This window comes from Cyanistes caeruleus, chromosome 11, assembly GCF_971803275.1.
Source record: "Cyanistes caeruleus chromosome 11, bCyaCae1.hap1.1, whole genome shotgun sequence".
In the NCBI taxonomy this organism is placed as follows: Eukaryota; Metazoa; Chordata; class Aves; order Passeriformes; family Paridae; genus Cyanistes; species Cyanistes caeruleus.
The window spans coordinates 189,997-214,043 of NC_141711.1; the positions used below are offsets into that span (position 1 = coordinate 189,997).

Consider the following 24,047-nt stretch of genomic DNA (forward strand, 5'->3'; position numbering starts at 1 on the left):
TTAGAAGATGAAAAATAAGAAATTGACTTTTTTGGATGCCCAAAATGTAATGAAAATGTTTATGTTTCAGAAATGTATTTTTATAGCTGAGTTGCTAACCTGTGTCACCTAGGCAGCTTGGGTTATGCTTTCCCATGCACATGCAGGTACAGACATAAGACTGATGGGGGACCTGTAGGCTCATCCACCCCTGGATGAGATTGAGCTTTGTAGCTATCACACCAGAGCCTTGAACAGAACAACTTCAATTCATGAAGCTGTTTTAAGAAGGTTTTGATCCATCAGGGATTTATATGGACTCTGTGTTTAGTACATCCTGTACTTAGACATTGGGCTTTTGTGACGGACTTGGAGACCTTCAGGTGCCGTGATTGATTACAGTTAGTGAGACTGGAAAAGCACTTTGCATTTGATTAATGGCTTCACAGGCACTCAGCATTTTCAACAGTGACATAATTATTTTTAATGGATGTTTATAGTGATTACTGTTATGCTGCAGGGTTTTTGTTAATCATTAGAAAGCTGGCTATCCAATTATTTGTCAGAGAATTCATTATAATCAAGGGGACAGACAATAACTAATTAAATCCACTGAGATGCTCAGTGGGAAAGGAGTGTTAATCCTGTTGCTCAGTTGTGGTGGAGAGATAGAGAGCTGTTTGATGTTAATTTGGGAAAGATGACATCTTTGTAACATAATAGATTACTTTAGCACATCAGTAGTGAACTACAAGCTATTCACCTGCCCAGGCACAATAAATTGAGAGAACCCTTTAGATTCTTTTCCTTTGCCTAGTCTGGATTAATTATGATGACTGAGGACTTTGAAAGGTTGCAGATTCCTTTGGGTCAGTAAAAGCATCCAGAAGACAGATTGATTGGTTTAGTTGGTTGAAAAACTTCTGCATTATATACTATCTGAAACATGAACTTAGATAGGCTAACTCACATCAGAAAAATTTGCAAATTTAATGACACAACATTGGGATTATATATTGTACTGGGGTGGGACATGTTATGGAAATCAGACACGATAATTGGGAAACATAGTAATACTTTTTCAGAAATCTTTATGATATTGTTTTGTTCAGAATATAGTTAATCAAAAAGAAAATTGTCATCACGATCTTTTCTTTACCTAGGTCTAGTGGCTTTTCAGAAAACAAATGTTTCGGCTATTATAGTTGCTAAAAACCCCCAATATTGTGTATGTGTGACTCTTGTCTAGTATCCATTAGATAATCCAGTAATTCCAGTTCATAGAGAGACAGTGTGGACATGGCAGTTGACAGTGACAACATAAAATCCAGGAATGAGTCTGAGGAGACTAAAACCTGATCTTGCCTGGATTCAGTCCCTATCAATGAGAGAATTTTTAAGTTTTTGACTAGAGTCTCTCCTGTTCTGTAAGATGAGGACCTTTCAGCAGGATCACAGTCATATCAACCAGATCCCACCATGCTGAAATCAATACAGTAACCTTGATTTAGTCAGTCCAAAGTGGGTGATCTAATGTAAAGTAAAGTATACATTCACAGTGAAGCATACTCTGATGAGTTGCTCATGCCTGGACATTAGCAAGTTTTATGCTTTTTAGACTCCTCCTTAATAATCCTATCTACTTAAAAAAAATTAACTAAACAGAAGCCAGACTCATGAGAAATGCCATGGTAAATCCCAGTATGTCCCAGGGAAGTTCATAAGATTGTCCCTAAAAGTTCAGGGAACACAATTTTATTTCTTGGCAATTCAAACCTGGGAAAGCATTTTGTTAGGCACTCTGAAGTTGGTGCCCTATTATATACCAGAGCTGGCTACATTTTAATATAGAGGAAATTGCCCCTATGCCTATATAATTTGAAAATCATGATGAAAACTGTGTCTAAGATGAGGAAGAAAGGACTCAGGTGTCACAGGGAAAATTATTTGTTCCATAGCTTAAATTTAAGTTCAGAAGTGTAGCTAGTGCAAATTCTAGCACAAGGCATGTAGTTGTTCATGTTTTCCATGTCAAACTGTTGGATCCAATGAGGTGAGAATTTTATCCTCCATCTTTAAAAATTATGTTGTGCGTTAAGAAACGCTGTAAAAATGAGACAAATCACACCCAGAAAAGCAGGGGGAAAAGGAAAGGTAAATAAAAAGATACCAAATCATTGTATGCATAAGGGTCTTATGGCTTGATATGATGTAATGTTCCATCTTAGATTGAAAGCATTGTGGAATTCAGCTGAAACTCTGTATGAACTAATGGATGGAAGAAAACATATTCTATTTATGTCCTTGCTATACTGAACACTATTGCTGTTGATAGCATATCTTTTAATTCCTAGAAAGCATAGTTTAGTAGTCGAGAAAGTGTAATAATAATTTCAGAAAAGATATTTTAAGTCTGTTTGCCTCATTTCAGTGCTGTTGTTCACAGGATTTCTATGAAGGTATCTTGAAAGTGCTTGGAGATGATGATGAAAATGAACAAGAAGTTAAACTTAAACAGGGTTTAAGTGAACTCCCTGAAATTTATGAATTACACCAAGACATCCTGGAAGAACTGGAAGAGAGAGTCCTTAAATGGCAAGTACAGAATGGCATACCCTCCACAGCAGATGGGTGAACTCATTGGTGTTCCCTTGACCCTCCCAGCAGAAATGAAAAGAGTAGAACCTGAACTACTTTAGCAGATTTTGTGTAGACAGGAAGAAAGTAAATGTAAAGGCTGTCAGGTTAAGAAATCAAATGCTGAAATATGTCTGCAGGGAACAGTCCATGACTCTGAAATAGGCCCGTCAGTCAGCGTGAGAACAGCCAGCTTCATATGCATTATCCCCTGTCAGTTCTCAGTCATCACCAAGCGGCTTCACACTCATGGCCTCAAGGTCACAGACTCATGCTGTGGGAAGCAGGAAGAACTTACATCAGAACTGATCCTAAAGATCATCTGCTTACAGAAATTTACCTAACAGCTGTGTAGCTCTCAGTTAAGTGACAGCCCCTTGCTCCCAGCACCAAGACAGGGATCTGCTACCCCAGGCTTCCAAGCCAAACAGACACTGGCACCCTGTTAATGAGACTCCATCAAACATCCTTAGAGGGCAAAGCCTTTCCATGAGAGAATAAGACCATGACTAGGACAGACAACACTCCAAAATTCATTCAGCTGAGGAGACCCCTAACTTAAGCCAGCCTGCCAGGTTCTATTGAATGATGGACCCTGAAGCCCTACACCTCCAACTTGCTAAACTCCGGGAGTCAGTGGTCACTGAGAATGGATGATCCTATTTCTGCACAGCCACTGAGAAATTTAGGAAGTCAGTTAAATGAGGAGAATTTTTCAGTAACAAACCTAAATGTAGGGCACAGGTCTCCTTGCAGCCCTGCACTTCCCAGTCAAAGCAAACAACAAGGAAAGGGTTTTGGTTTGTGCCTACCAAGGGACTGTTGGCAGAAAGACTTAAAAAGTATTACCAATGATTTATGATTTATACACTTAGAACACAAACAGACATAGTGTTTCCAGCTGGCATCTAAAATGTCTTGGGTACTAAAGAAGCCACAACTCTACCCTAACAGCATGCTGCCAGTTCCCTAAGACAAAAGGAATGCAACCATAAATGCCCTGAGAGCTCTGTTCAGAACTACTCTGTGGCACTGGGGATAGAAGAGGACTGTATTGCAAATGCTGCCAACACAACAGATACGTTATACGTCTATAACAACATATTATAGGTCTTTAACAACATATGTTATAGACCTGTACTCACACTGGGTCACAGGTCATTGCCACACCTGAAGCTTCCAGTAAGTCCTTCCCTGTGTCTGCACAGACAACATAGACTGTTGCTCTGGACATCCCCAGGTATTCACATTACTCTGTTAAGTATGATTTCTCTTTTGTGAACTCAGATTTTGTTGTGCTCTCTTCTTGTACATGCTTTATAAATATTACAATACTGCGCATCTGAATATTGAGACAGATGACAGGGAGGCAGTGCTGAAGAACAGGCAGTGAAGAAGAGCTGAAGATCTGATATTACAACAAATATCATATTCTCCCCCACAAACAGTGCTCAAAGCACTGCAGCAGTTGGAAGGTCTCTTTATAGAAGCAGGAGCCATGTCCTGAAAGGAGCTTCACAGTGCTGCTATGGCAGAGGCACATTCCTCCCCATGCTGCCCATGCTACAGCAGCCTGTGGTGTTGTCAGTCTGTCCTGAAGGACTCCCTCTTTCCTGCTGTTCAGCCTAGACTTTAGGTGCGCAGTGTACAGAGGCACTGTTGCTCTAATACAATAAGCAAGAAGTATGGCTCTATTTCTTTACTTTTATTTATTTATTTGTTTATTTGCTGCTTGTTTTCTTTCTGTGGCCTTAGGGATGAACACCAGAAAGTTGCTGACGTTTTTCTCTCCAGAAAATCAAGGTTAAATCACCACACAGCATATATTATGCAGTTTGACAGGAATTTGGCTTTGCTAGATGAAACGTGCCTTAAATATTCCCAACTGGCTACCATGATTCAGGAGTTTGAGGTAAGGCTCACACTTTTTTTACATGCACTAATGCATGGCTTTGCTATGGGGATTACTCAAGGATTTTATTTTTTTTTCTGGAACTCCACCAATGCTCACACAAAGGGTAGAATGGAAGAATAGTCTTCTTTCACAGCCCTGGTGCTAAAACTGAAGTGGGAAGTTCACTGGTGCATGATGTGTTTGTTTCTGTCTCTCTTGTCCACACACTATGTGTGTGCATACAGAATGTGTGTTGCTGAATCTACAAATCCGTGAGTGTATTTTGCTGAAACACAGTGGAGTGGTTTCTCAGTCACTTCTTATCAAGCTCTTTGAGGATGTGTTAGAGCTAATAACTAGGATTACATCTAAGATGACAATTTGTTGCTGAGCTCACATCCCCCCTGATCTTTGTGTTTCTTCCCTTCCACTGAGGACAGCAGCACTCTGGTGACAGCCCTTACAGTGTGAAACACCAGCTTCTGAAAGTGGTACACCGTGTCTTCCAGTATCGTGTGATGCTCACAGGTCAGTAAAATCACTCTCCAAAGTACCCAATAGAAACTTTCCTGGTGTCTCCACTGTGCTACACATTGATGCCATAACAGCTAAAATAGGACTAAGACAGTATGGGATCTCCTGGGAACTTCAATATGCTTAGCAGAGGATTTACAAAGCGACAGGCAGCCTGGGAAAGAGGCAGGCACTTCTGTAGAACAGCCATTTTGTAAGGTCACAAAAAAGCATAATCAGGTGCTTTTAGCCATTCCTTCTTGGCTTTTTCCTTTTGTGAATCAGGAGAGGCAGAGTTCAGCCTCACTGCCAACAAACAGGTTTGATTTTTTGTTATGTCAAGGGTAGTTATCAGAGATGGTAGAAGACAGGTGACCTCAGCAAGGAGACTCTGCACTGCACCCTGTATGACAGTGGCAAGCACTATCTTCTTATCAACAAAGCAGTTGCACCCAGTACTGCACCGTAAGTCCTATGCACAGTACACCTAAAGCTAGTGATTAGTCAAAAACCCAGTCTAACTTTGCTGCATTATAGGAGGCAGAGATATAAATTTACATTAACAGTACACTTAGAGATTTTACATTTACGATTATACCTTCCCTTTACATTCAGGACCATATGTATAACTACTACCTGAGTCTCTCCAAGGGGGGGTAATGTTCCTTCTCTGCAAGCCACCCCAAATCTAGCAAGCCTGAGACTGGGAGCAGAGCAGGCTTTCTGAAGCAGGATGTGGCCCCCAGAAAGAATTGTGAAGTTTAGAGCTGGCTAGGGAAGGAAATGGTAAAATGTAACAATAAAACTTAGTGTTGTCATGTAATTTAGCCAGAACACAAAAGAGCAAGGATCCATAGACATAAAGATGGAGAAATATTTTGGGAGTATGTATATGTGTGGGTGGACAAGAATGCAAGATAAGTTATGCACGGGACAGTAAAAAGGAAGCCATAAACCTTGCCCATACAACCAATGAGGGACACAGTGTACTAGATGGGGCTTCTATGAAAGCAGCACAACAAAGTGACCATATGAAAACTTCATTAACAGCACAGATTACCAGCAGTTTCATCTTGCTCCAGACAGTTTGATCAAGGATGCAATTCAATATTCACCTCTAGGTTTGTTCTTTCAGTACAAGCAACACAAATGAACACTGTATGCCAATACTAGGACTTACTTTCTGACTTTCTTCCCTCTCTGGGTGTGTTTACATTAAGGGCAACTTCTCAGATTTGTGGCTTGCAGTACTTAGCAGTCTCTCACGATCTACAGTGTTTGTGGTGGATACACAAAAATACTGCGTTTATGTGAAAGGAATTGGCATATCCCTGTCAGAAATAGCTTTTCTATCCTCTGTTTTTCCCATTTCTGTGGTCCACAAGATAAATTGCAAACATGCAGCATGGTATTTTGTGGGAAAGCTGGAAGAGCTTCAGTGAAGCTCCAGTGCCTGGATTCCATCTATGCTTGAAACAACTTGGCCTCCTCCTTGTCCCAGGTACTGACACTAACTGGGAAAATAAAAGTTTTTGTGTATAATGAGATAAAGTCTGCTGGATTAAGATATGACAGAAAATAGGGTTACTACTTTAGTTCTTCACCTCAAGGATCCAAGCCCCTCTGACTGCTTGGACAGAATGAATCTGGAACAGTGTTTTCCTTCAGATTCTCAGGTGTACTTGTGTGATAACTCTGATTCACCAGATATGGAAGGGTATTTATGAGGATATTGGTTAACACTTACTGCACCACTACCAAAAGGATTTGTCCACTCAGTCCATAGCTGAGGACAGAGCTTTCAGTGGTGAAAAGGAACACTAAATATTGCCTGATGACATCACACAACCCCTTTCTGCCTGCCTGAGTACAGGCAGATGCTTTCCAGAATTCAGGTAAAAGCTAGGTGGAGTTCAGGATACCAGGGAAGGCACAGCACTAGAAAGAGAAATGTATATGGATAGGACATTCAAGGGAACAGACATCCATGCACAGCACCATTTCAGCATGGAGATCAAGTTCTTGGATGCAGAATTTAGGAGTCTGGACTAATCGGCAAGTTAAGAATGAAGTATTTCCAGACTACGGTCTTAAAACTGTGGCACTTATATACTACAGTCTTTAAAACCATAAAGACACAGACACAGAATAAGCAGGTGGTCCAAGAAGAGTAGTCCGGAAAAACACTGATTAAAGATTTGTATATAATGCAAATATAATTGCTGTCACCTTAAGCACTATTGTATCTATCTTACAGAACCTATTTTCAGAACATGATTGAGTTTGGTAGTAATTATTTGAACCCTGCTTGTACAGAACTAGTGTCTTCTTCCCGTGCCCATAAAAAGCATATGATTCATTTACTCTAAATATAGCCAACAGCATTCATTCAGATGGGAAAACAGAATTATTTAGAAAAACAATTATTTGTAAAGTGGTGCTACTCAGCAATTCTCTTGACTGAGAAACATTTTTGACACTATTTATTTATTTATTTATTTATTTATTTATACCTGCCAAGTTGTGTAAGCTCAAATCTGTATCAATGCTCTTGCATTGATTCTCAAAGAAAAATGCCATCAAAGATGAGTTTTGCTTTGGAAGGAGGCTATATATACACTTGATTATTTGGGAATAAAGCGCTGTGGGGCATAACTGTGGATGCCCTATTCCTGGAAGTCTTCAAAGCCTAGGCTGGATGAGGCTTTGGACAACCTGTTCTGCTGGAAGGTGTTTCTGGCCATGGCAGAAGGATTGGAACAAGATAGTACTTAATGCCCCTTCCAACCCCAGCCAGTGTCTGATTTTGTGATTACGATTTTATGTTTTAGCTAACAACACTACAAATTATGTTGATCTGTATTCTGATCGCTGGATGTCTGTGTTTGTTTGATCATTTACTACAGATTACTTGAATAATCTTTGTCCTGATTCTACAGAGTATGAAGCCACACAAGGTAAAATGCAATTGGTAGAAGAAAACTTCTGTTTTGCTAAAGAGGTGCTCCTAAAGAGGTGCAAGATCTCTATACTGGTAGTATATGGAAGATTTGTGTGTATTTGAAGATTTTGCATAGATAGGTTAGATGTAAAATCTCCAAGAACTGATTACTGATTTAACCAAATTATTTAGGACAAGAATCCTATCCTTTTTCTTTTTTTTTTTTAATTGAAACATATGGGTTTCCTATAGCTTTGACGTGATGGAACTTATGGAAGAAGAAAACATCTATACAGGCATAGTGCATATACTGTAGTTTTGCCCCAGTCATTGAGGAAATCCTAGTCCTCTTTGGCTTTGTAAATATTTGGGCTGGTCATTGTAAAGTCAATTTGGATGGCTCCCCCGCCTGATTGTGTACCATTATCTATGGTATGCCTACTGTGTTCTGTGAACTTCGGAGAAACCCAGAAGGTTTGAAATGTGTATCTGTATTCTGGATTCCTTAACATTACATAAAGTTGGAAGACGTTTCATAAAAAGCAGCTCTGCAAAATCAGGAGCAAATCTACTGCTAACACTATCCTTTCCAACACATGAGATACATAAAGCAGAAGTATCTTACTCCCACTGAAATCAAAGGAAGGTTTAGTTGTGGTGTCTGTGGGAGTAGTTTCCAGGCTGGAGTAAGCAGCAGTAACATTGTATTATGTAATCAACTCACCTCTCTTACACTGATTGTAAATCCAAAACAACTCATAGCAATAAAGTCAGTGGCTGACTGAAAGTCAGTTTATTCTGCCCAAGAGTAGAGACTCATGCAAGATTTAGGACCCTAGTCACTGGCAGTAGAGCTACAGCTATGCCAGTGATTTAAAAAATAGTGGGGCAGACACTCAAGCCCTCTGACCACAACTGCCTACCACATTTGTGGTTAGGAGACACTTGTGCCATTCCTAACCAGCAGGTTCCCAAGTAATGGCCAGAAATTGATAGAAAGCCCTGTGCCACAGGGAAAGGGATGTGAAACAGGGACCTGAGCCATGTTACGCCACTGCTCTCAGTGCCAGCAAACATGTCCTAGCCCAGGTTATTTGCCAAGGGAGTTAATTAATGCCACCACTTCACACATATTTCTGTCATAAAGGGATGACATGTCTCCCTCAGCAGTAATTGGTACAGCTTAGACTGCCATGCTATTTGGTGGCTAATGTTGGGTTACATTCATCACAAGACATTGACAAAAATCTAAAACTAGAAAATGTTACAGAAAATATTCAGTGTCATCCTAGGTGCTTAAAAGGGACCTCATAAACTCTCTGGGTCAGCACAAGCATGATGCAGTTTCACACAAGAGAACGATGAGTGGGGGCAGGGGAGACAGAACCATGTGCCATGTCAGAGCTGCTAGGCAGTTTTATTATGAAAGTGGCAAAGAAGCCAAAGGATGCCCTTGCAAACAGGAGGGATTTGAATTATTTTTCTACTCTTTTGTGTGATATATGGTGTTTGCTTTCCTTCATCCCTCAGCTGCCTTATTCATACTTTCTGAAATCACGGACCAAGCCAATGACAGCATGCTCCAAGCGGTGAGTCCTACCATGATGCATGCTCCCCTGATCAATAGTGTGTTTTTGGTACATCTGTTCAAGTGAATACATATGTCTGCTAAATTCTGAAACCTCCTCCAGGGTGAGACTCAAGGGCTTATACAGATCTGGTTTACAGTAGTGCAGATGTGGAGTTGGTCTATGCCCTTTAGTGCAGCTGTGCAAGATGTAAGACACGATAGTCAATAGCACAAAGGGGTTTTTTCCCTCTTGGGGTTCAACTCACTTCTTTATTATTTCATTTCCTGAGCAGTGAGAGGGTTGTTAATAATCATTCAGGCATCAAAACAGGAAATTCAGGAGACAAAGAGAAAAAGCATCACATGTAATATCATCACATAAAGATGATGCAGATGAAGGAAAGGAGTGAAATATCAATCTTAGTAAGAGCTTGTTTTCAGGTAGGCTTTTAAGGCTTAAAAATGAATGCACATGAATTGTTAGGGAAGAACACACTAATCAGTTATGAAGATGAATGAACAGGTGTAGGTTGCAGGGAGGGTGTCTAACAAGCCTAGAGTTTTATTATAAAAAGGAATGTAATTGGACCCTTCTATAAACTAGACTCTGAAACTACAGACTTACTAAGCAAAGTTTTCAACTGGATTGATTCTGATTTTCCTTCTCCTTAGGCAAAGAATTTATAATTATATTTTTCCATTATTAAAGCAGTCATTGTACCCAAATAATATTTAATCAAAAACTTGAGATCTCATTAAAACCTTCCAGAAAAATCTCAGAGCTTTAGAGATATCTATGTTAGAGGCTGAGACTCTAAGAGCTCAGTTCCTAACAGATCAAGGTCACACATCTTTTCCTGGGCACGTCTGCTTCCTTAGATTTCACTCAGATATATGGGATATTTATATAAATACTTTTCTGAAGTTAGAAGTATATGTAAGTGGCCAAAATAAATTTTCCTGTGTTGCATTGCCATGAAATAATTTTGCCTCTGCTAAGCTATGCTTTTATTTGAATAACATCATCATATCATCTGAGTCTTACAGATGTCACAGACTGCATAATAATTGCTATTAATAATGTCTGTTTTGGAATAATTTCATCACGAATTCCAATAGATTTTTACACTTATTTTTTATCATATAATCAGAACATATTTCTTTTTCAAAACTTTGTTAAGGAAGAGACAAAACAAAATTTCCTTCTTTCCCTTCTGTGTGAATGCAGGGGGCTTTGTGAAGGCACGGGTTCATGAGAAACAAAGTTCAATTTTCTGCTAAATCAGAGGTTGTCCTCCTGAATTAACATCCCAAGCACAAAAGCCACAACCAGCACTTCTTTTCTTTCTCTCAGTTAAAAAAAAAAGCAAACAGAAAACATAAAAGCAAATAATTACTGTAATTACAGAAGAAACTGAACAGTGCCAGTTTTTTTAGAGCATTAATAAATTGTCATGTACTTGGATGAATTTCTAAGAAATAACTTAGATTTGGCATGTACCTGTAAAGAGGAAGATTTCTGTTCTCATGTACCAGCTCATCAAATGACCCTCCAAAAATCTCACAGGAGCACTGAATTAGGATCAACATTTTCTACTGAATACCAGTGACCCATTATTAGCTTTTTTGTTGTTGTTTTTGTTTTATGATAATAAGACTCCAGTAGTTTTTCCTGGGAACCCAGGATTTACAAGCAAATTATGACCATAACTATCTCCACAGCATTTTCACTATGTAGGAAAATATTACTTTCAGTTTACAGATGTAAAAAGAGAAGTAGAGGCACACCACCACTACCACCACAGAGTATTATATCTGTCTGTAATTCCAGGAGACGAACTAAGCAGTGTTTGTATTGCCCTCTGAATGCAGACAATCTGTTAGAGGCCCTGAGATGCTAAGAGCAAATCACTGTTGCTATTAACAGCTGATGAATTCCTTGCAGAGGTGTTCCTGCTGCATAGATAAAATTCATGATAAAATTATGGAAGCTGCATTTTACTGCAAAAATGGCCACAGCAGTATTTCTGACACCCACTTCTGCAGTACTATCTAGGTGGAGCTTTGCTTTTGTTCCTTAGTGGTAGGATTTTGAAGGATCTTTGAAAGAAGAATGATGATCGTTTTAAGACCAAAGAAGAAAGCTATATAAACTGAGAATTTTTGGGAACTGACAGGAAATTATACCCCTCCCCAGCTGCCCACATTCCCAGATAAACCACCAGCCTTCACAAGTGATGGCTGTTTGACTTCCTTCAGGAAATGAGTTCAATACTTCTCTGTCTGTTTCCTGGTGAGCATGTGTCCATATCGCAAACATCAGCATTTCAACAGGCACCTCTGCCAGCAGTCCTGAGAAAAGCTGGGCTGCTGCAACTTCTCCTCTCACTCTGGTAGAAAACAAAATGAGTAGTGCTAGCACTGGCATGAGTGTGTTCACAGAAGAACACTGCTTTTTCTGCAGATGAAAAACAGGTTTTCATTGTGGAAGCTGTCTACTGAACAAGTTTTGCCAGGCTAAAATACCCTTCAGTGACAAGAAAGTCCTTTGCAATATCTTTAGCGAAAATCAGCTGTCCCATGATCCCTGATATATCTTGTGCTATTGCTTTATATGTTGCTTCCATTTTATTTGTCTACAGTATTTAGAAGTGACCTGAAAAAATCCATTTATTACTTCCTGATTTGCAAAAGACATATCTGACAGCTCACATTCTTGAAAATGTGTGAACTGTTAATTACATTGCATGGGCACAGTGCAGCCCTGTGCTGGTCAAGCCTTGTAGATATTTCCATGTATTTGACGTCCAGTTACTGATTAAGAACTAAACTTAGTATCATACTAAACAAGTGCAGTATTTCACTAGGGCAGTAAGATAGGGAGGTATTTCAGGCTTATCTCAAAAAAGCAAGCCTAGATAGGTACGTGAATTGTGTTAGCTGAAATCTGGTAAATTAGCCTCAACATACCATCGTGTTGACTTGGATATGCTCCTTCTGGTATCTATAATAACTTTATTAATTTGCTGATTCTGTAGACACCACTGATTTGTATCAGACAGATACAGTGTATGATCTGATCAAGTCTCACTAATCCCAGGGGTATATTAATGCCAGTCAACGGAGCAAAGGAAAACAGAACATTGCCTGTTGTAGCAGAAAACTGTACTCAAAGGCTGTCAGGTCACAAAGCTGTATCAGGTATGGTCCTTAGTCTGTAGTTTAACTGAGTGTATAACTGAAGATACAGAATACAGTGGCTAACTTAGATAGGAGTCTCCCAGTTTTTAGGCATGTGCCTGTGATGACTCACTGCTGCTGGGCAGCCCATTCTACTGTTCTGATCAGATAAAATCCACAGCTGAATCCTATGCACAAGCCTCTGTTTCAACAGCCTCACCTGATAAATGGAAAGAGATTTAAAAAGACTAGCAATATTGCAAAGGTACAGACATCCCTTCTTCCTTCTTATATTAATCTGATTTTTTTTTATGGGAGCACAGACTTATCTAGGTTAATCATATTTACCATCTTCATAGGTAAGTTTATGCCTGGTGCCAGCGCCCACTGACTGACTTTGCTTTAAGGCCAGGTAGATAGTTCATAGTATCAGAGTTGAACCATAAACTTCCTGGTTTTTGCAAAGCATCCAAACAGAAATGCAGCTTCATTGCCTGCTTACTAGTGTACCTTCTAAATCCCCTATTGCACAGGCATTAATCCATTATCACACAATGTAAATCTTCAGATAATCCTAGCAACAGCCTTAAAGTATCAAAGCTTGCTTTGGGTTATCTGTGTCATGGCACTTATGCACAGGCATTTGGAGCAGATACTGTGTCCCTATTTTAGTAGTTCATAGAGCCAGAAAGTTGGCAAAGAAGCCAAAGTATAACTATCATATGAAGTTAGCATTTCCTTTGGAGGGTGAACTGGGGAATTACAAGTAAGAAGAACTGGAGAAGGTCACACCAGATGTGAATGCAGGTGATAAGGTTTTGTAAAATCCATAAGGCAGGAAGAAGACTTTCTGGGTGTAAATCCTTGGTCTCCATTCTCTCAGAAACCTAATTCTGTAATATCTGTTCTAAAGAAATGAAATGGTGAGGGAAAATTTGCCTGCTTGTATAGAAACAGTCTCTATGCAGCCTTCTAAATGCTGTTTTTCTCTCCCAGGAAAACTTGCAGAAGCTAGTACACATTGAACACAGTGTGAGAGGGCAGAGCGGCCTCCTCCAGCCAGGAAGGGTGAGTGCTGCAAGCAGACCTATGCTGCTGAGGGCATTGTTTCTGGCCTGCAGTATCTCTATCTGGATGGCCACGTTTCAGACGTCTACACATATTGTTTACTGAGCTATTGTGATATGAGTTGGAGCACTGGTTTGTGTAAAAAACATCACTCTGGCAATGCACAAAAAGAATGTCATGCTAGGAAAGACATGCACTGTCTCTGCTTTTACACAGAGCAGCCATTTGGCTTTTTATTTCAGCTGTCCTCAGACATCCCAAGTGTAGTGCATTTTGATGGAACTACTGCTTTCCTCCTGTCAAAAGGCTGCAACTATAGCGGGAATTGCTTGCAACTTGAAAATACACTGTGCTTTATTTGGCTGGCTTTAATTTGGGCAACTAATTTGTTTTCAAATTTTTATTTTCACCATTCCCCCATGGAGCTTTTAATATGAGATGCTGTTTTAAGCAACTCATCAACAGAAATGTGAGAGAGTGTACAGCTCTGTCTTGCTATCCACATCAAATGCAAATTTCTTCTGGCTTTCAAACCTGTCCAGTTTCCTCAGCTCCAACCTGCTTCTGTACTTCAAAAGATTTCTTTCTTGGGTTCTGCAACTCTGAATTTCCCTTCAGTCCACCAATATCTCTAGCAAAATTCATGAAGCAATTTTCTAGGCATGCATACTTATAACACAAGAATACTCATCATCCAAATATTGAAGTCAACTTTTGTTTTTCTCTTTAACATCAGTATTCTCACTTGCCCTGACCAGGTAATGCTTTAACAAATTCTGCAAAGCCCAGCATACAGAATTTGCAGGATTTGTCTCTTTGATTATAAACTGCTCTAGAGTGGAAAAGTACACTATAGATTCTGATCTCTGTCTGAAAAGAGCAGATGACTGTTAATCCACATGTGTGTAGTTCAGTTATAGCAGACTTTTTCAAACATTACTGCAATGAAGTTCTATTGTGCTGGTTTAACTGCTCATATACACAAGTCCTACCTACATACGTAGTAACAGGATGTCGCACTATATTGGGAATGGCAATGTAGTAACGACATGGACTCTCTTGTGCATTGAACAGGAGAACAAGGTTTATTACCTGAGATCTTCTTTTATAGACCAATACACAAAAGTCCAGAAAGGTAAAACTCTTATTGGTCAGTGAACTAACGTATCACCATCATTGGTCAATGGGGTACACCACCCTCGACCTTCTCTTGCAAGAAAACAAGAAACTGACAAACAACACCTGCAAGGCTGTCTTCTATCTCTGAGGATTGTTTTGAGTCCTCCTTATGATTTCCCAGGCCTCTTTCTCAGGTGAGTCCGAGAAAGTTATGTGGCCTGCTTTTCCACAGGCACTGTGCTCCGTGCTTGCTGCTCATATTTAGCATCCATAATAGGATGGACTGAAAAAATACTGTACTTGCAAAATTATACAAATTATATATGCAGGTATATTTAAGTTGGTGTAGCATACTAAAACCCATGGTTTCAGCTTTTCGCTTTGATATGTCTATATTAGAGGACTTTTAAAGACAAGAATTCTTTTCTAAAGCCCATTACATATTAGCTTTCAATCTGTCACCTCTGAGCACAGTCCACAGTGCAGAAAGAGTGGGCTGAGGACAAGTGGGTTTCCAACCCATTTTGTACTGACACAAATGCAAGCCATAAAGGGCAGCAGAGCTAACGCAGGCAAAGACTAAGCCAGATTATAAGGAGTAAGGCTGGAAACAAGTGTTGAAGTTCTTTATCTCTTCTTGTGCTGATGAATGGTGTTGGAGTAGTGCCTTCCCCAGGAGAAAGACTCTCTTTTCTCAGTAAGATTCAGAATGAAATCTCAGGATTACAATCTGCTGTTTTCTCCTTCAGATCTTTGTTAAAGAGGGAACACTAATGAAAGTCTCTGGCAAAAACAGGCGTCCTCGACATTTGTTCTTGGTAAGATTTTTTTACATTTTTACTATCTCTCTCATATCTTTCCATGTATTTATGCAACCCTGAAGCCTGGCAGATTTAAGGCTGCAAGTCATTTAACCATCAACAGAGATGTGCTGAGTTAGTTCCTGTTGCTAACAGGTCTGTAGTCCTTTCACACATCTCGCTGGCCCCACATACAGGAATATGTGCTGTGCAACCCTCTGGTTGTGCCACGGTTACATACAGCCTTCACCAGGACCTAATTCTGCAAAGAACTGCAAGTTTTCAAGGGGATCAGGAAGATGAGAACTCCTGAATACCATCAGGAATTAAGCTGCACACTTGAAAGTCCTAAGACCTTAGAAGATTTAATCAGAAGAAAGAATACCCTACTGCTAAGGTAGCTGAAAATTTCCTTTGGTCACACTGGGAAGGATTTGTATCTTACATGAAGGACTGGGTTTCAGCTCCTGCTGTCCTCATATATGTAAACTACCTGATAATTTTGTGCTTGCCCCAGTATAGTTCCTCTAAATACACACCTCCTAGTGTGAATTAGAACAACAGTTTTCAGTGACAGTTTGCAATATTCTTCTAGGAAAATTAGGAAAAATGGGCCTTTCATCATTTGGCTGGAATACTCTTTAGAGGGGCCCACAAGCCTACTGCAAGTATTTGCAGATCAAAACAGATGAAGCTCAACTGTTTTGGAGATATATGAATGAACACTTATGCTTTCTGTTTTGTATCACATAGTCTGTTGAGCAGTTAGAGAGTATCTGAGACTCCAGGCTCCTGAGCTCCGTTCTCAACTTTTCAATTAGCTTACTGTGTAACTACACATATTTTTATGCACTTATCAATATGAAAGGTAATATGATACTTGCCTGTGTTTTAGAACTTTGTTACCTGATTATCTCTTAATGTTTGAAAAATTCTTTAGAGTTCCCTCCCAGAAAAACGTCATAAAGATCTAAGCAATACTGCTCCTAGTAACATTAAAATATTGCTTGCAGAATGTATTTTAAAATAAATGAATTATATACCTGGAATATGTATTTGCTGTTGCCTTTGAGTGCTGACAGCTTTTCACCATGGGATCATTGTAAGGAGGAGTGATGGCTTATTACATAAACCATGTATTTTGTATTAATCCTTCTTATTTCTCCCTCTTATAACTCCTATCTTTGCATGAGTGTATGCACAAGCTTCTTGCCTTCCTCAATCACACATTGCAGTCATAATCAAAGATCAGATGGGATGAGTAAAGTGCTGGTGCTGTACTTTTTTGATGGTTTCAGTGGTTTCTTTGAAAATTCAGATTTTCATGTACTGAAAATGATGGATTTTATGCAAATCTTCAAATATAAGATAGATGCAGTTATGTTTTACAGAGTCAGCAACAATGGACTGTAACAAGTACAATAAATGTCAAAATCATGATTTTGTTGCAGTCACGGGAAAAAGGCTATGCCAGAAACTCCAGAAGCTGGTCTTAAGAAACAATATTCTCAGCAGCAGTAACTCTGAAGTCTACTGATGACCGCTTAATAACAGATGATAATTACATCTCTACTGATCGCTCTTCTGAATCACTTGCCTTCACCAGTATTCTGGAATTGTGGCTAAAACTGGGACAAAATTCCAAGATAGTGCTACCCTTTAATCTTCCAGTGTGGTTGTTGCTGCCATCATAACCCATTACTATGACAAACACTGCAGTGCTACAAACTCAGCTGTTGTAGCTGCTATAGAGAATTTGAATGGAAGATCAGAAATCAGGTTGATAATAAACATTGAGAGGAAAGTAATTTAAACATGGGATAAATGTATATAAATTTCCAGTCATTCAAAATGGTTGTATCAGCTTGAAGGTCAAAAGTCACAAGAGGCCGAAAGTACTACTGGAACAAAGCAAGCACAGAAATTACTTTCTGGCATTCTCTAGTTTAGAAACTATTTTCTGGGAAAAGTTCAAATGTTCAAAGTCAGATGTTAACTGCAAAATGAGAAGTGACTCTTGACAGCTAGAGACATTAGAGTAGCCAATGTCTTGTTAATAGATGTTCTCAGTATTCAGAAAAAGTGGGTTTTTCTTCCTTTCAGTCAGCAAGGCAAATTGTGACCAAATGTGCTGTCATGCAAAGAATGGGGTGGAGCTAGTCATAATGGTCACTTTCATGAAGCAAGAGACACATAAACCTGGCTTCTTTTCTAGTCTAGCACACTGAAGTTGTAATCACTTCAGGCTTCCTATACTGTATCTCCAGTACGGGCAGGGAGAGGGTGATTTGATGGTTGAAACTACTTAAAACTTATTGGGCAAATATCTACCTTTGGGTTCAGTGATTTTTTTTTTTTTTCTTTTACTCCAGTCTCCTCCATATGAATGCTCCCCGGGTTGCAAAGCAATTCCATGTACAGTGAAATTGCAGGAAAGTTACTGTGGAATTGGTAATTCCTGCATTAACTTCTGAATGGTCTTGCTTTATCTGCTGTGTCACTACTATTGCTATTGATTCTCAGTGGTACCACCACTGCCCCTACCTATGCCACTACCACTCCTGCATTGCTTAATGGACTATTTAGCCTGTCGATACAGCAAGACAACTACTGCATAGCTATGTCAGATATTTCTGTCTTGGCATACAGTGTGGTTATTGTGTCAGTCTTAAGGTCCTACCAACCATCACTGGCAACATCTTTCACTAAAAGGCCATGCCTACATGAAAATATCCTTCCCTCTATCAGTGCTGTCTTGACTCTGTTGCCTGGGGACACTGTGGGAGAAAAACCCATGCCAAAACCCCAAGACAAGAATAATTTCCTAAACATTGTCTCTTAAAACTGACATTTATTTAAAGCCTTTATCTTCTAAGGACCATTTTATAATCCTTTAAAGTACTTGTAAAACTCAGGTTTGTGTACTAATAAAAACCCAAACCTTTCAGAACATTTTTTTAATGCTTCAGATGTCAGCAGTGACTCAAAAAGATCACCAGAAGCTAGCATGTATAGATGTAATTTGGCTTAGCTTTGATGGAATAAGTGTATTTATCTTCACTATCCCAAAGATATTTTTACATTAATAGCATTTTCTGAAGTTCTTAGTAGCAAACTTACTCTGACTGAAGCTAAATCAAGACCAGGACCTGGAGAGAATTTCAGAGCAAGAGCATGATAGCCTTGAGAATTTAATCCCTACACATCCCAGAAGATGAGGCCACCAAACTGAAGAGGTAGCTAGAATATGCTGTAAAACTTGGGTGTGTGACAGACTCCCACTTGTACTTTTGAGGTATGCTTTAGTGGTGTGCTCTGAATATATATCTGCCTATAAGGAGCATTGTATGTCTGTGCACAGCCCATATAGGCATAACAGTGTAAATACAAATTTCAAATGTTTCTGCAGGTGTATGTTGTATGTATCATAATGTTACTTGAGCTGGCTGTTTTGTGCAGGCTGATGGTATTGTTGAATCTGGTGTTTCCTGGCAGGATGTTTTTTGAGTTTTGCTGTGTGTCTGTTTCCTGAGTCCAATCTCTGTTTACAAGGATGTTGTGGCCTCTGTGCAGCACAGTATGGGCTGCTGAAACGGGCAGGTCCCCTAACTGTCCCCCAACCACAAGACTTTGCAACGCAGAGCCTGTCTCTTATCTCACCCTTATAAGAATTTCTCTACAAAGGCCACTTGTTTTGAAAATGGGTTGCAGGAAGCTGCTATCAAATGGGAAACTGTTTAATGCTCTATCTGGCAGGGCTGGAGTATAGGAGATTTTTGGACTCACAGCTTGGAACACACAGCTCCAGCACACATACAGACTGCTCCACTGACACTCGGCATGTTTAACTCAGGCTTAATTAGAAGAAGCCGAGGTTCGCAATTAACAAGCCCTTAAAACATTCAGAAAAACCATCTAGAAGCTTTTAGACAGAGAGTACATATATAAGGATGCCAGCGGTTCAGCAGGGCATAAACTTGTTTATATCAATCAACTTGAGACTAGAGGTTAGAAAACTTGCACTGACTCTAATGATACTGGGTACTTGTCACAAAAGAGATAATTATAAAAAGAAGGTGGGGTGTAATAGGAAAGCAGTAACAGGAAAAAATGGAATTAAAGAGGAAGCATATCCTTCTTTGTGTTGTCAACTGTTGTTTTGGGGAACATGTGTGCATGGAGCAGTGCAGAATAATGATGCTCCAATATCAAATTCTGAGCAGTCTGGGAATCCAAATTATTCAAAAGTATTCTGGCAAACAAGAAGTGTTTCTGAAGCCCAAGGACCTGTGGGAACTTCCTATAGGGTTCTAGCAGTCCATCTCCTCTACTGCAGATTTCTGAGAGGCTGCAAGATCAGCTTTTATCATCAGTCCTCACTGCTTCAGGGAACAGTGGACAGTTGAAGCAGGAGGATGCATGAAACCACTGGTACTGATGATAGTTCTGTCCATACTGTTCATATGGCCATCACTAAGGTCCTTACTGTGCATGTGGCAAAGGAGACAGCAGTGCATGCAAACCCTTTCTTTCTTTCTTCATGAATATATATGCTTTGCTTCACAAGTTTTGAAACATTTGTCATAATTTCACTGTGTCAAGCTGTAGCTAGTGGGACCTCCAAATCACAGCCTATTGCTAAATAGGCGGAAAAAAGGAGGAAAAAAAATTCCAATGGGCAATTATAAAGCAGAGTAATGTTTAGTAAAATCAGGGTTAAAAATTAATCAGGGTTGTCATGATAATGGTATGCACCATGGTGTCATCCTTTATCAACAGTAATAAAATAATAAGCAGGTTTGAAGAGAGATATGTAACTTTTAAAATACATAAAATAAATTGAGTTTGCTATTCAAGAAGCCTCATAGCAGATTATGTCAGGATCCTGAAAATCTCTCTAAGGAGTTCACTTCCTTAGTGCCCAGGTGCTGCAGGGCCCATTTTAGAGCCAGTGCTCTTTAATATTTCATGAGCAAAGGGGATGCAGAACTTGAAGGGATACCAAGTAAGTTTGCCCATCATGCTAAACTGAGAGGAGCTGTCAACTCCCTCGAGGGCAGAGAGGCCTTGCAGAGACCTCAACGAATTAGAGATGAACAATCACCAACCATATGAAGTTTTAACAAGGGCTAGTGTTGGGAAGGGGCAACCCTGTAGTGTAGACTAGGCAATGAGGCATTGGAGAGCAGCACTGTGAAAAGGGACCTGCTGGTCCTGGTCAGCAAAAGTTGAATATGAATCAGCTGTGCCCTGACAGGCAAGAGGGCCAACTGTGTCCGGGTGGCATCAGGGTCAGCATCACTGGCAGGGTGAGGGAGGGAATTCTGCTCTGCTCTGCACTGGGGCAGCCTCACCTTGAGTACTGTGAGCAGTTTTGGGCACTACAGATTAAGGAGCTAAAGCTGTTAGCATCTAAAGGAGGAACATAGAGATGGGGAAAGATCTGGAGGAGAAGCCATACAAGGAGTGGCTGAGGCCACTTGAATTGTTCAACCTGGAGTAGAGGAGACTGAGGTCAGATCTGATTGTGGTCTGCAGCTCCCACAGGAAGGGCAGCAGAGAAGCAGCACCAGTCTCTGCTCTCTGTGACGTGATCCAAGGAAACAGCATGAAGCTCTCAGGAGAGGGTTAGGCTGGATATTTGGAAAGGGTTTGGGTTAGGTAACAGTCCCAGCAGTTCATCAAGTTACAGCTTGTTCCAGGTTTCCTCCCCAGGAGAATGGGTAGGTAGGCCTGCAAGCTATATTGCAAATTATTGACTTTGTCTTTCTTCTCTTATAGATGAATGATGTTCTGCTGTACACATATCCCCAGAAGGATGGCAAATACCGACTGAAAAACACCTTGCCTGTGTCAGGCATGAAGGTAATGCTTCATCTGTATTAAAAGCCTGAATTAAAGTTTTATAGTGAGCTGCTGGTACTTTGCTGGTTTATGCCTCATATCCACCAAGGGGAAAGAGGGGGTGGACCTATTTTGAGGGTATTCCCTTGTCTCTTACAGTAGACAGAAGGAAAAATGGTAGAAAACAACATAAAAATATTATCTCTAAGTCTGTGACTTAGTATGACAGCCTTACTCAGACTGCATAAATAATACAAGCCAAAATCAGTTACCCTCTGATCATGAAACAGGAAGCAGAAAAGGTTTATTATCCCATTTTGTCTCCAGCCAATGCAATAATAATGAATTCACCAGAGCTTAGTCTGGTTTTAAACCCCTGCTACTCAAAATTCGGAAAACATGTGGCTGGTTTTCATGAGCCTTTTAACTGTTTTCATCAAAAGCTTTAATGGTTCAAAAAGCAATCAGCTAACTTTATGGGGAAAAGGTTCATTGGGAACAATTTTATGCAGTGATACAAAACCAATTTCTTCTTCAATAAATTTATAAATTGAAAATACGATTAAGCTGTCCTTACATTCTTTCCCTAAGTACTCATTGGCACCAGAACCTATGCAACAGGAGATATTGGACCAAAGAGGTCTCTTGGACCTTCATAACTGTTCTATGGTTAATATTCCAAGTTTTATTTATGTGAAAGAGGATTTGAAGAGACAAGTCAGGAGTCTGATGATCTAGAAAACATGCAAGATGAGAATTACTAATCATAAATTTCAGTGGAATAACATAGGAAGTTTAAGGTGCTGTGAAAAGGAGTGGGGGGGATGGTGCTGGGGTGGATGGTGATCATCCCAGGGACCCAAGAGTTTAAAACTAACTCAGGGATCCCAGCAATTCCTAGGAATTGCCAAAATATTCTACTGTTATGTGAAAAGGAGTTGTGGAGCAAGTACTTACTGAGGTACATTTGAAACACTGAGTCACTAGTATAATGATGCTTGTTAATAAAAATGTAAGAAACTATGAAGCTATATTTCTCCTCACTGGCTGTTGCTACTAGCAGGCTATTAATATACTCCGTGATAGGGGAGAGATTTTAGCTATGCTGTAGCTTTTAAGTTGGCTTTTGTTTTTTTTGCTGTTAAAGAGCCTTGCTGCAGACAGGCATTCACTGAAGTGCTTCACTGTATAATGTCTGCATGTCAGAAAAAAAAGCAACTTCTATTCATTACAAGCATAGACCAAAGTGCTCTGACACTTGGCGGACTAAACATCTCTTAAACTTGTCATATTAAAACTGAACCCTCATAGATACTTCATCCTTATAGGCTGGATTAAGTGATTTTTTTACCTTCAGCACACCACCATATTGAATTAGATATCATTCCTCATTAGAACAGCAATACAAAGAACCCTAATGCCCATATTTTTTGCATTGAAATATGAAACAGATGGTTGGGGTATCAGAGGTCATATGCATTGAGACTTGTGTGTACTGGCTATAGACAATTTAATTCATATCCACATTCATGTTCATGACATTTGTTTCTAGGTCAGCCGCCCAGTGATAGAGAAAGCCCAAAACATCCTGAAGATCGAATATGATGAACATTGCCTAACCCTGTCAGCAAGGTACTGTTCCCAAATGTCCAAGGCAGAGGGTATTACATTCTAGAGCTGTATCTCTGGATTAGCCCAAGCAATACCCAAGACTGAAATGATGTGTCATTCTTTTTTCGCTAGCTTTTTTTCAGTCTGCTATTGGTAACAGACAATGGCTAAGTACTTGCTTATGCAATAAACATTAATTATAAATGTGAGGCTCATGAACTGTAACTAATTCAATTAATGTACTTTCTAAAGACTAGAAGTTGGCTCTTCATATCATCTTAAAGAGAAAGGAAAGAAGAAGCCTGGGTACTTTCCATTATCTTTCACATTCTTTCCCTGTGACACTGCAGTCTGTTATATCTCCTTTTTATAAGTTCCCTTGTTACCTTGTACCTCTAAGGCTGTAAAACTCCTGGAGAAAATAGTAATTAGGTAATGCCATGCAACAGATATAAAGGTATTTAGTAGCGCTTAAGCGTCAAAGTCAAAATTAAACTTTACTGGCAACCTCATGGGTTTATTTAATAAAAAGAATTTCAATAATGAGCTTGTGTACTGTTAGTATTGATTGCAGCTGGGCATCAAGATCCCTGTCCTAGGATCCCAAGCCAGTGCCAAAAAGAGATTGTAGATCAGTTTCTGATCAGAAGATAGACGTGTACAGTATTTTTCATGATTCTAGCCCAAAACTATCCCACTAATTTACCTACAGCTATAGCAGAAAGGTAACTGATTTGTTTTCCACAAGAAACATAGCACACTACCAGTGGTATTAAAATTAATTCTTCCAAACAACAAGGTCTTCAGTGCTTTTAAGTATTTTATTTATAAATATTAAACAAATAAATATTAAATATTAAATAATTAAATATTAAAAATTAAATATTATAA

At 39.6% G+C, this 24,047-nt stretch overlaps 1 protein-coding gene across 9 annotated transcripts in view; it reads left to right on the top strand.

Moving 5' to 3' along the window:
• The window catches only part of FGD5 (FYVE, RhoGEF and PH domain containing 5), a 77,252-nt gene that overhangs the window by 37,560 nt on the left and 15,645 nt on the right, over positions 1-24,047 (top strand). For 6 of the 9 annotated variants that reach the window (XM_086846118.1, XM_086846119.1, XM_023935025.2 and 3 more), the window contains 9 exons: positions 2,426-2,574; positions 4,372-4,528; positions 4,951-5,038; positions 7,930-7,980; positions 9,495-9,553; positions 13,711-13,782; positions 15,651-15,719; positions 21,483-21,566; positions 23,098-23,177. In XM_086846118.1, the coding sequence (XP_086702244.1) occupies positions 2,426-2,574; positions 4,372-4,528; positions 4,951-5,038; positions 7,930-7,980; positions 9,495-9,553; positions 13,711-13,782; positions 15,651-15,719; positions 21,483-21,566; positions 23,098-23,177 (809 nt within the window). The remainder of the gene's footprint in view (positions 1-2,425; positions 2,575-4,371; positions 4,529-4,950; positions 5,039-7,929; positions 7,981-9,494; positions 9,554-13,710; positions 13,783-15,650; positions 15,720-21,482; positions 21,567-23,097; positions 23,178-24,047) is intronic. The other 3 variants (XM_023935026.2, XM_086846114.1, XM_086846115.1) reach the window with 2 other exon arrangements.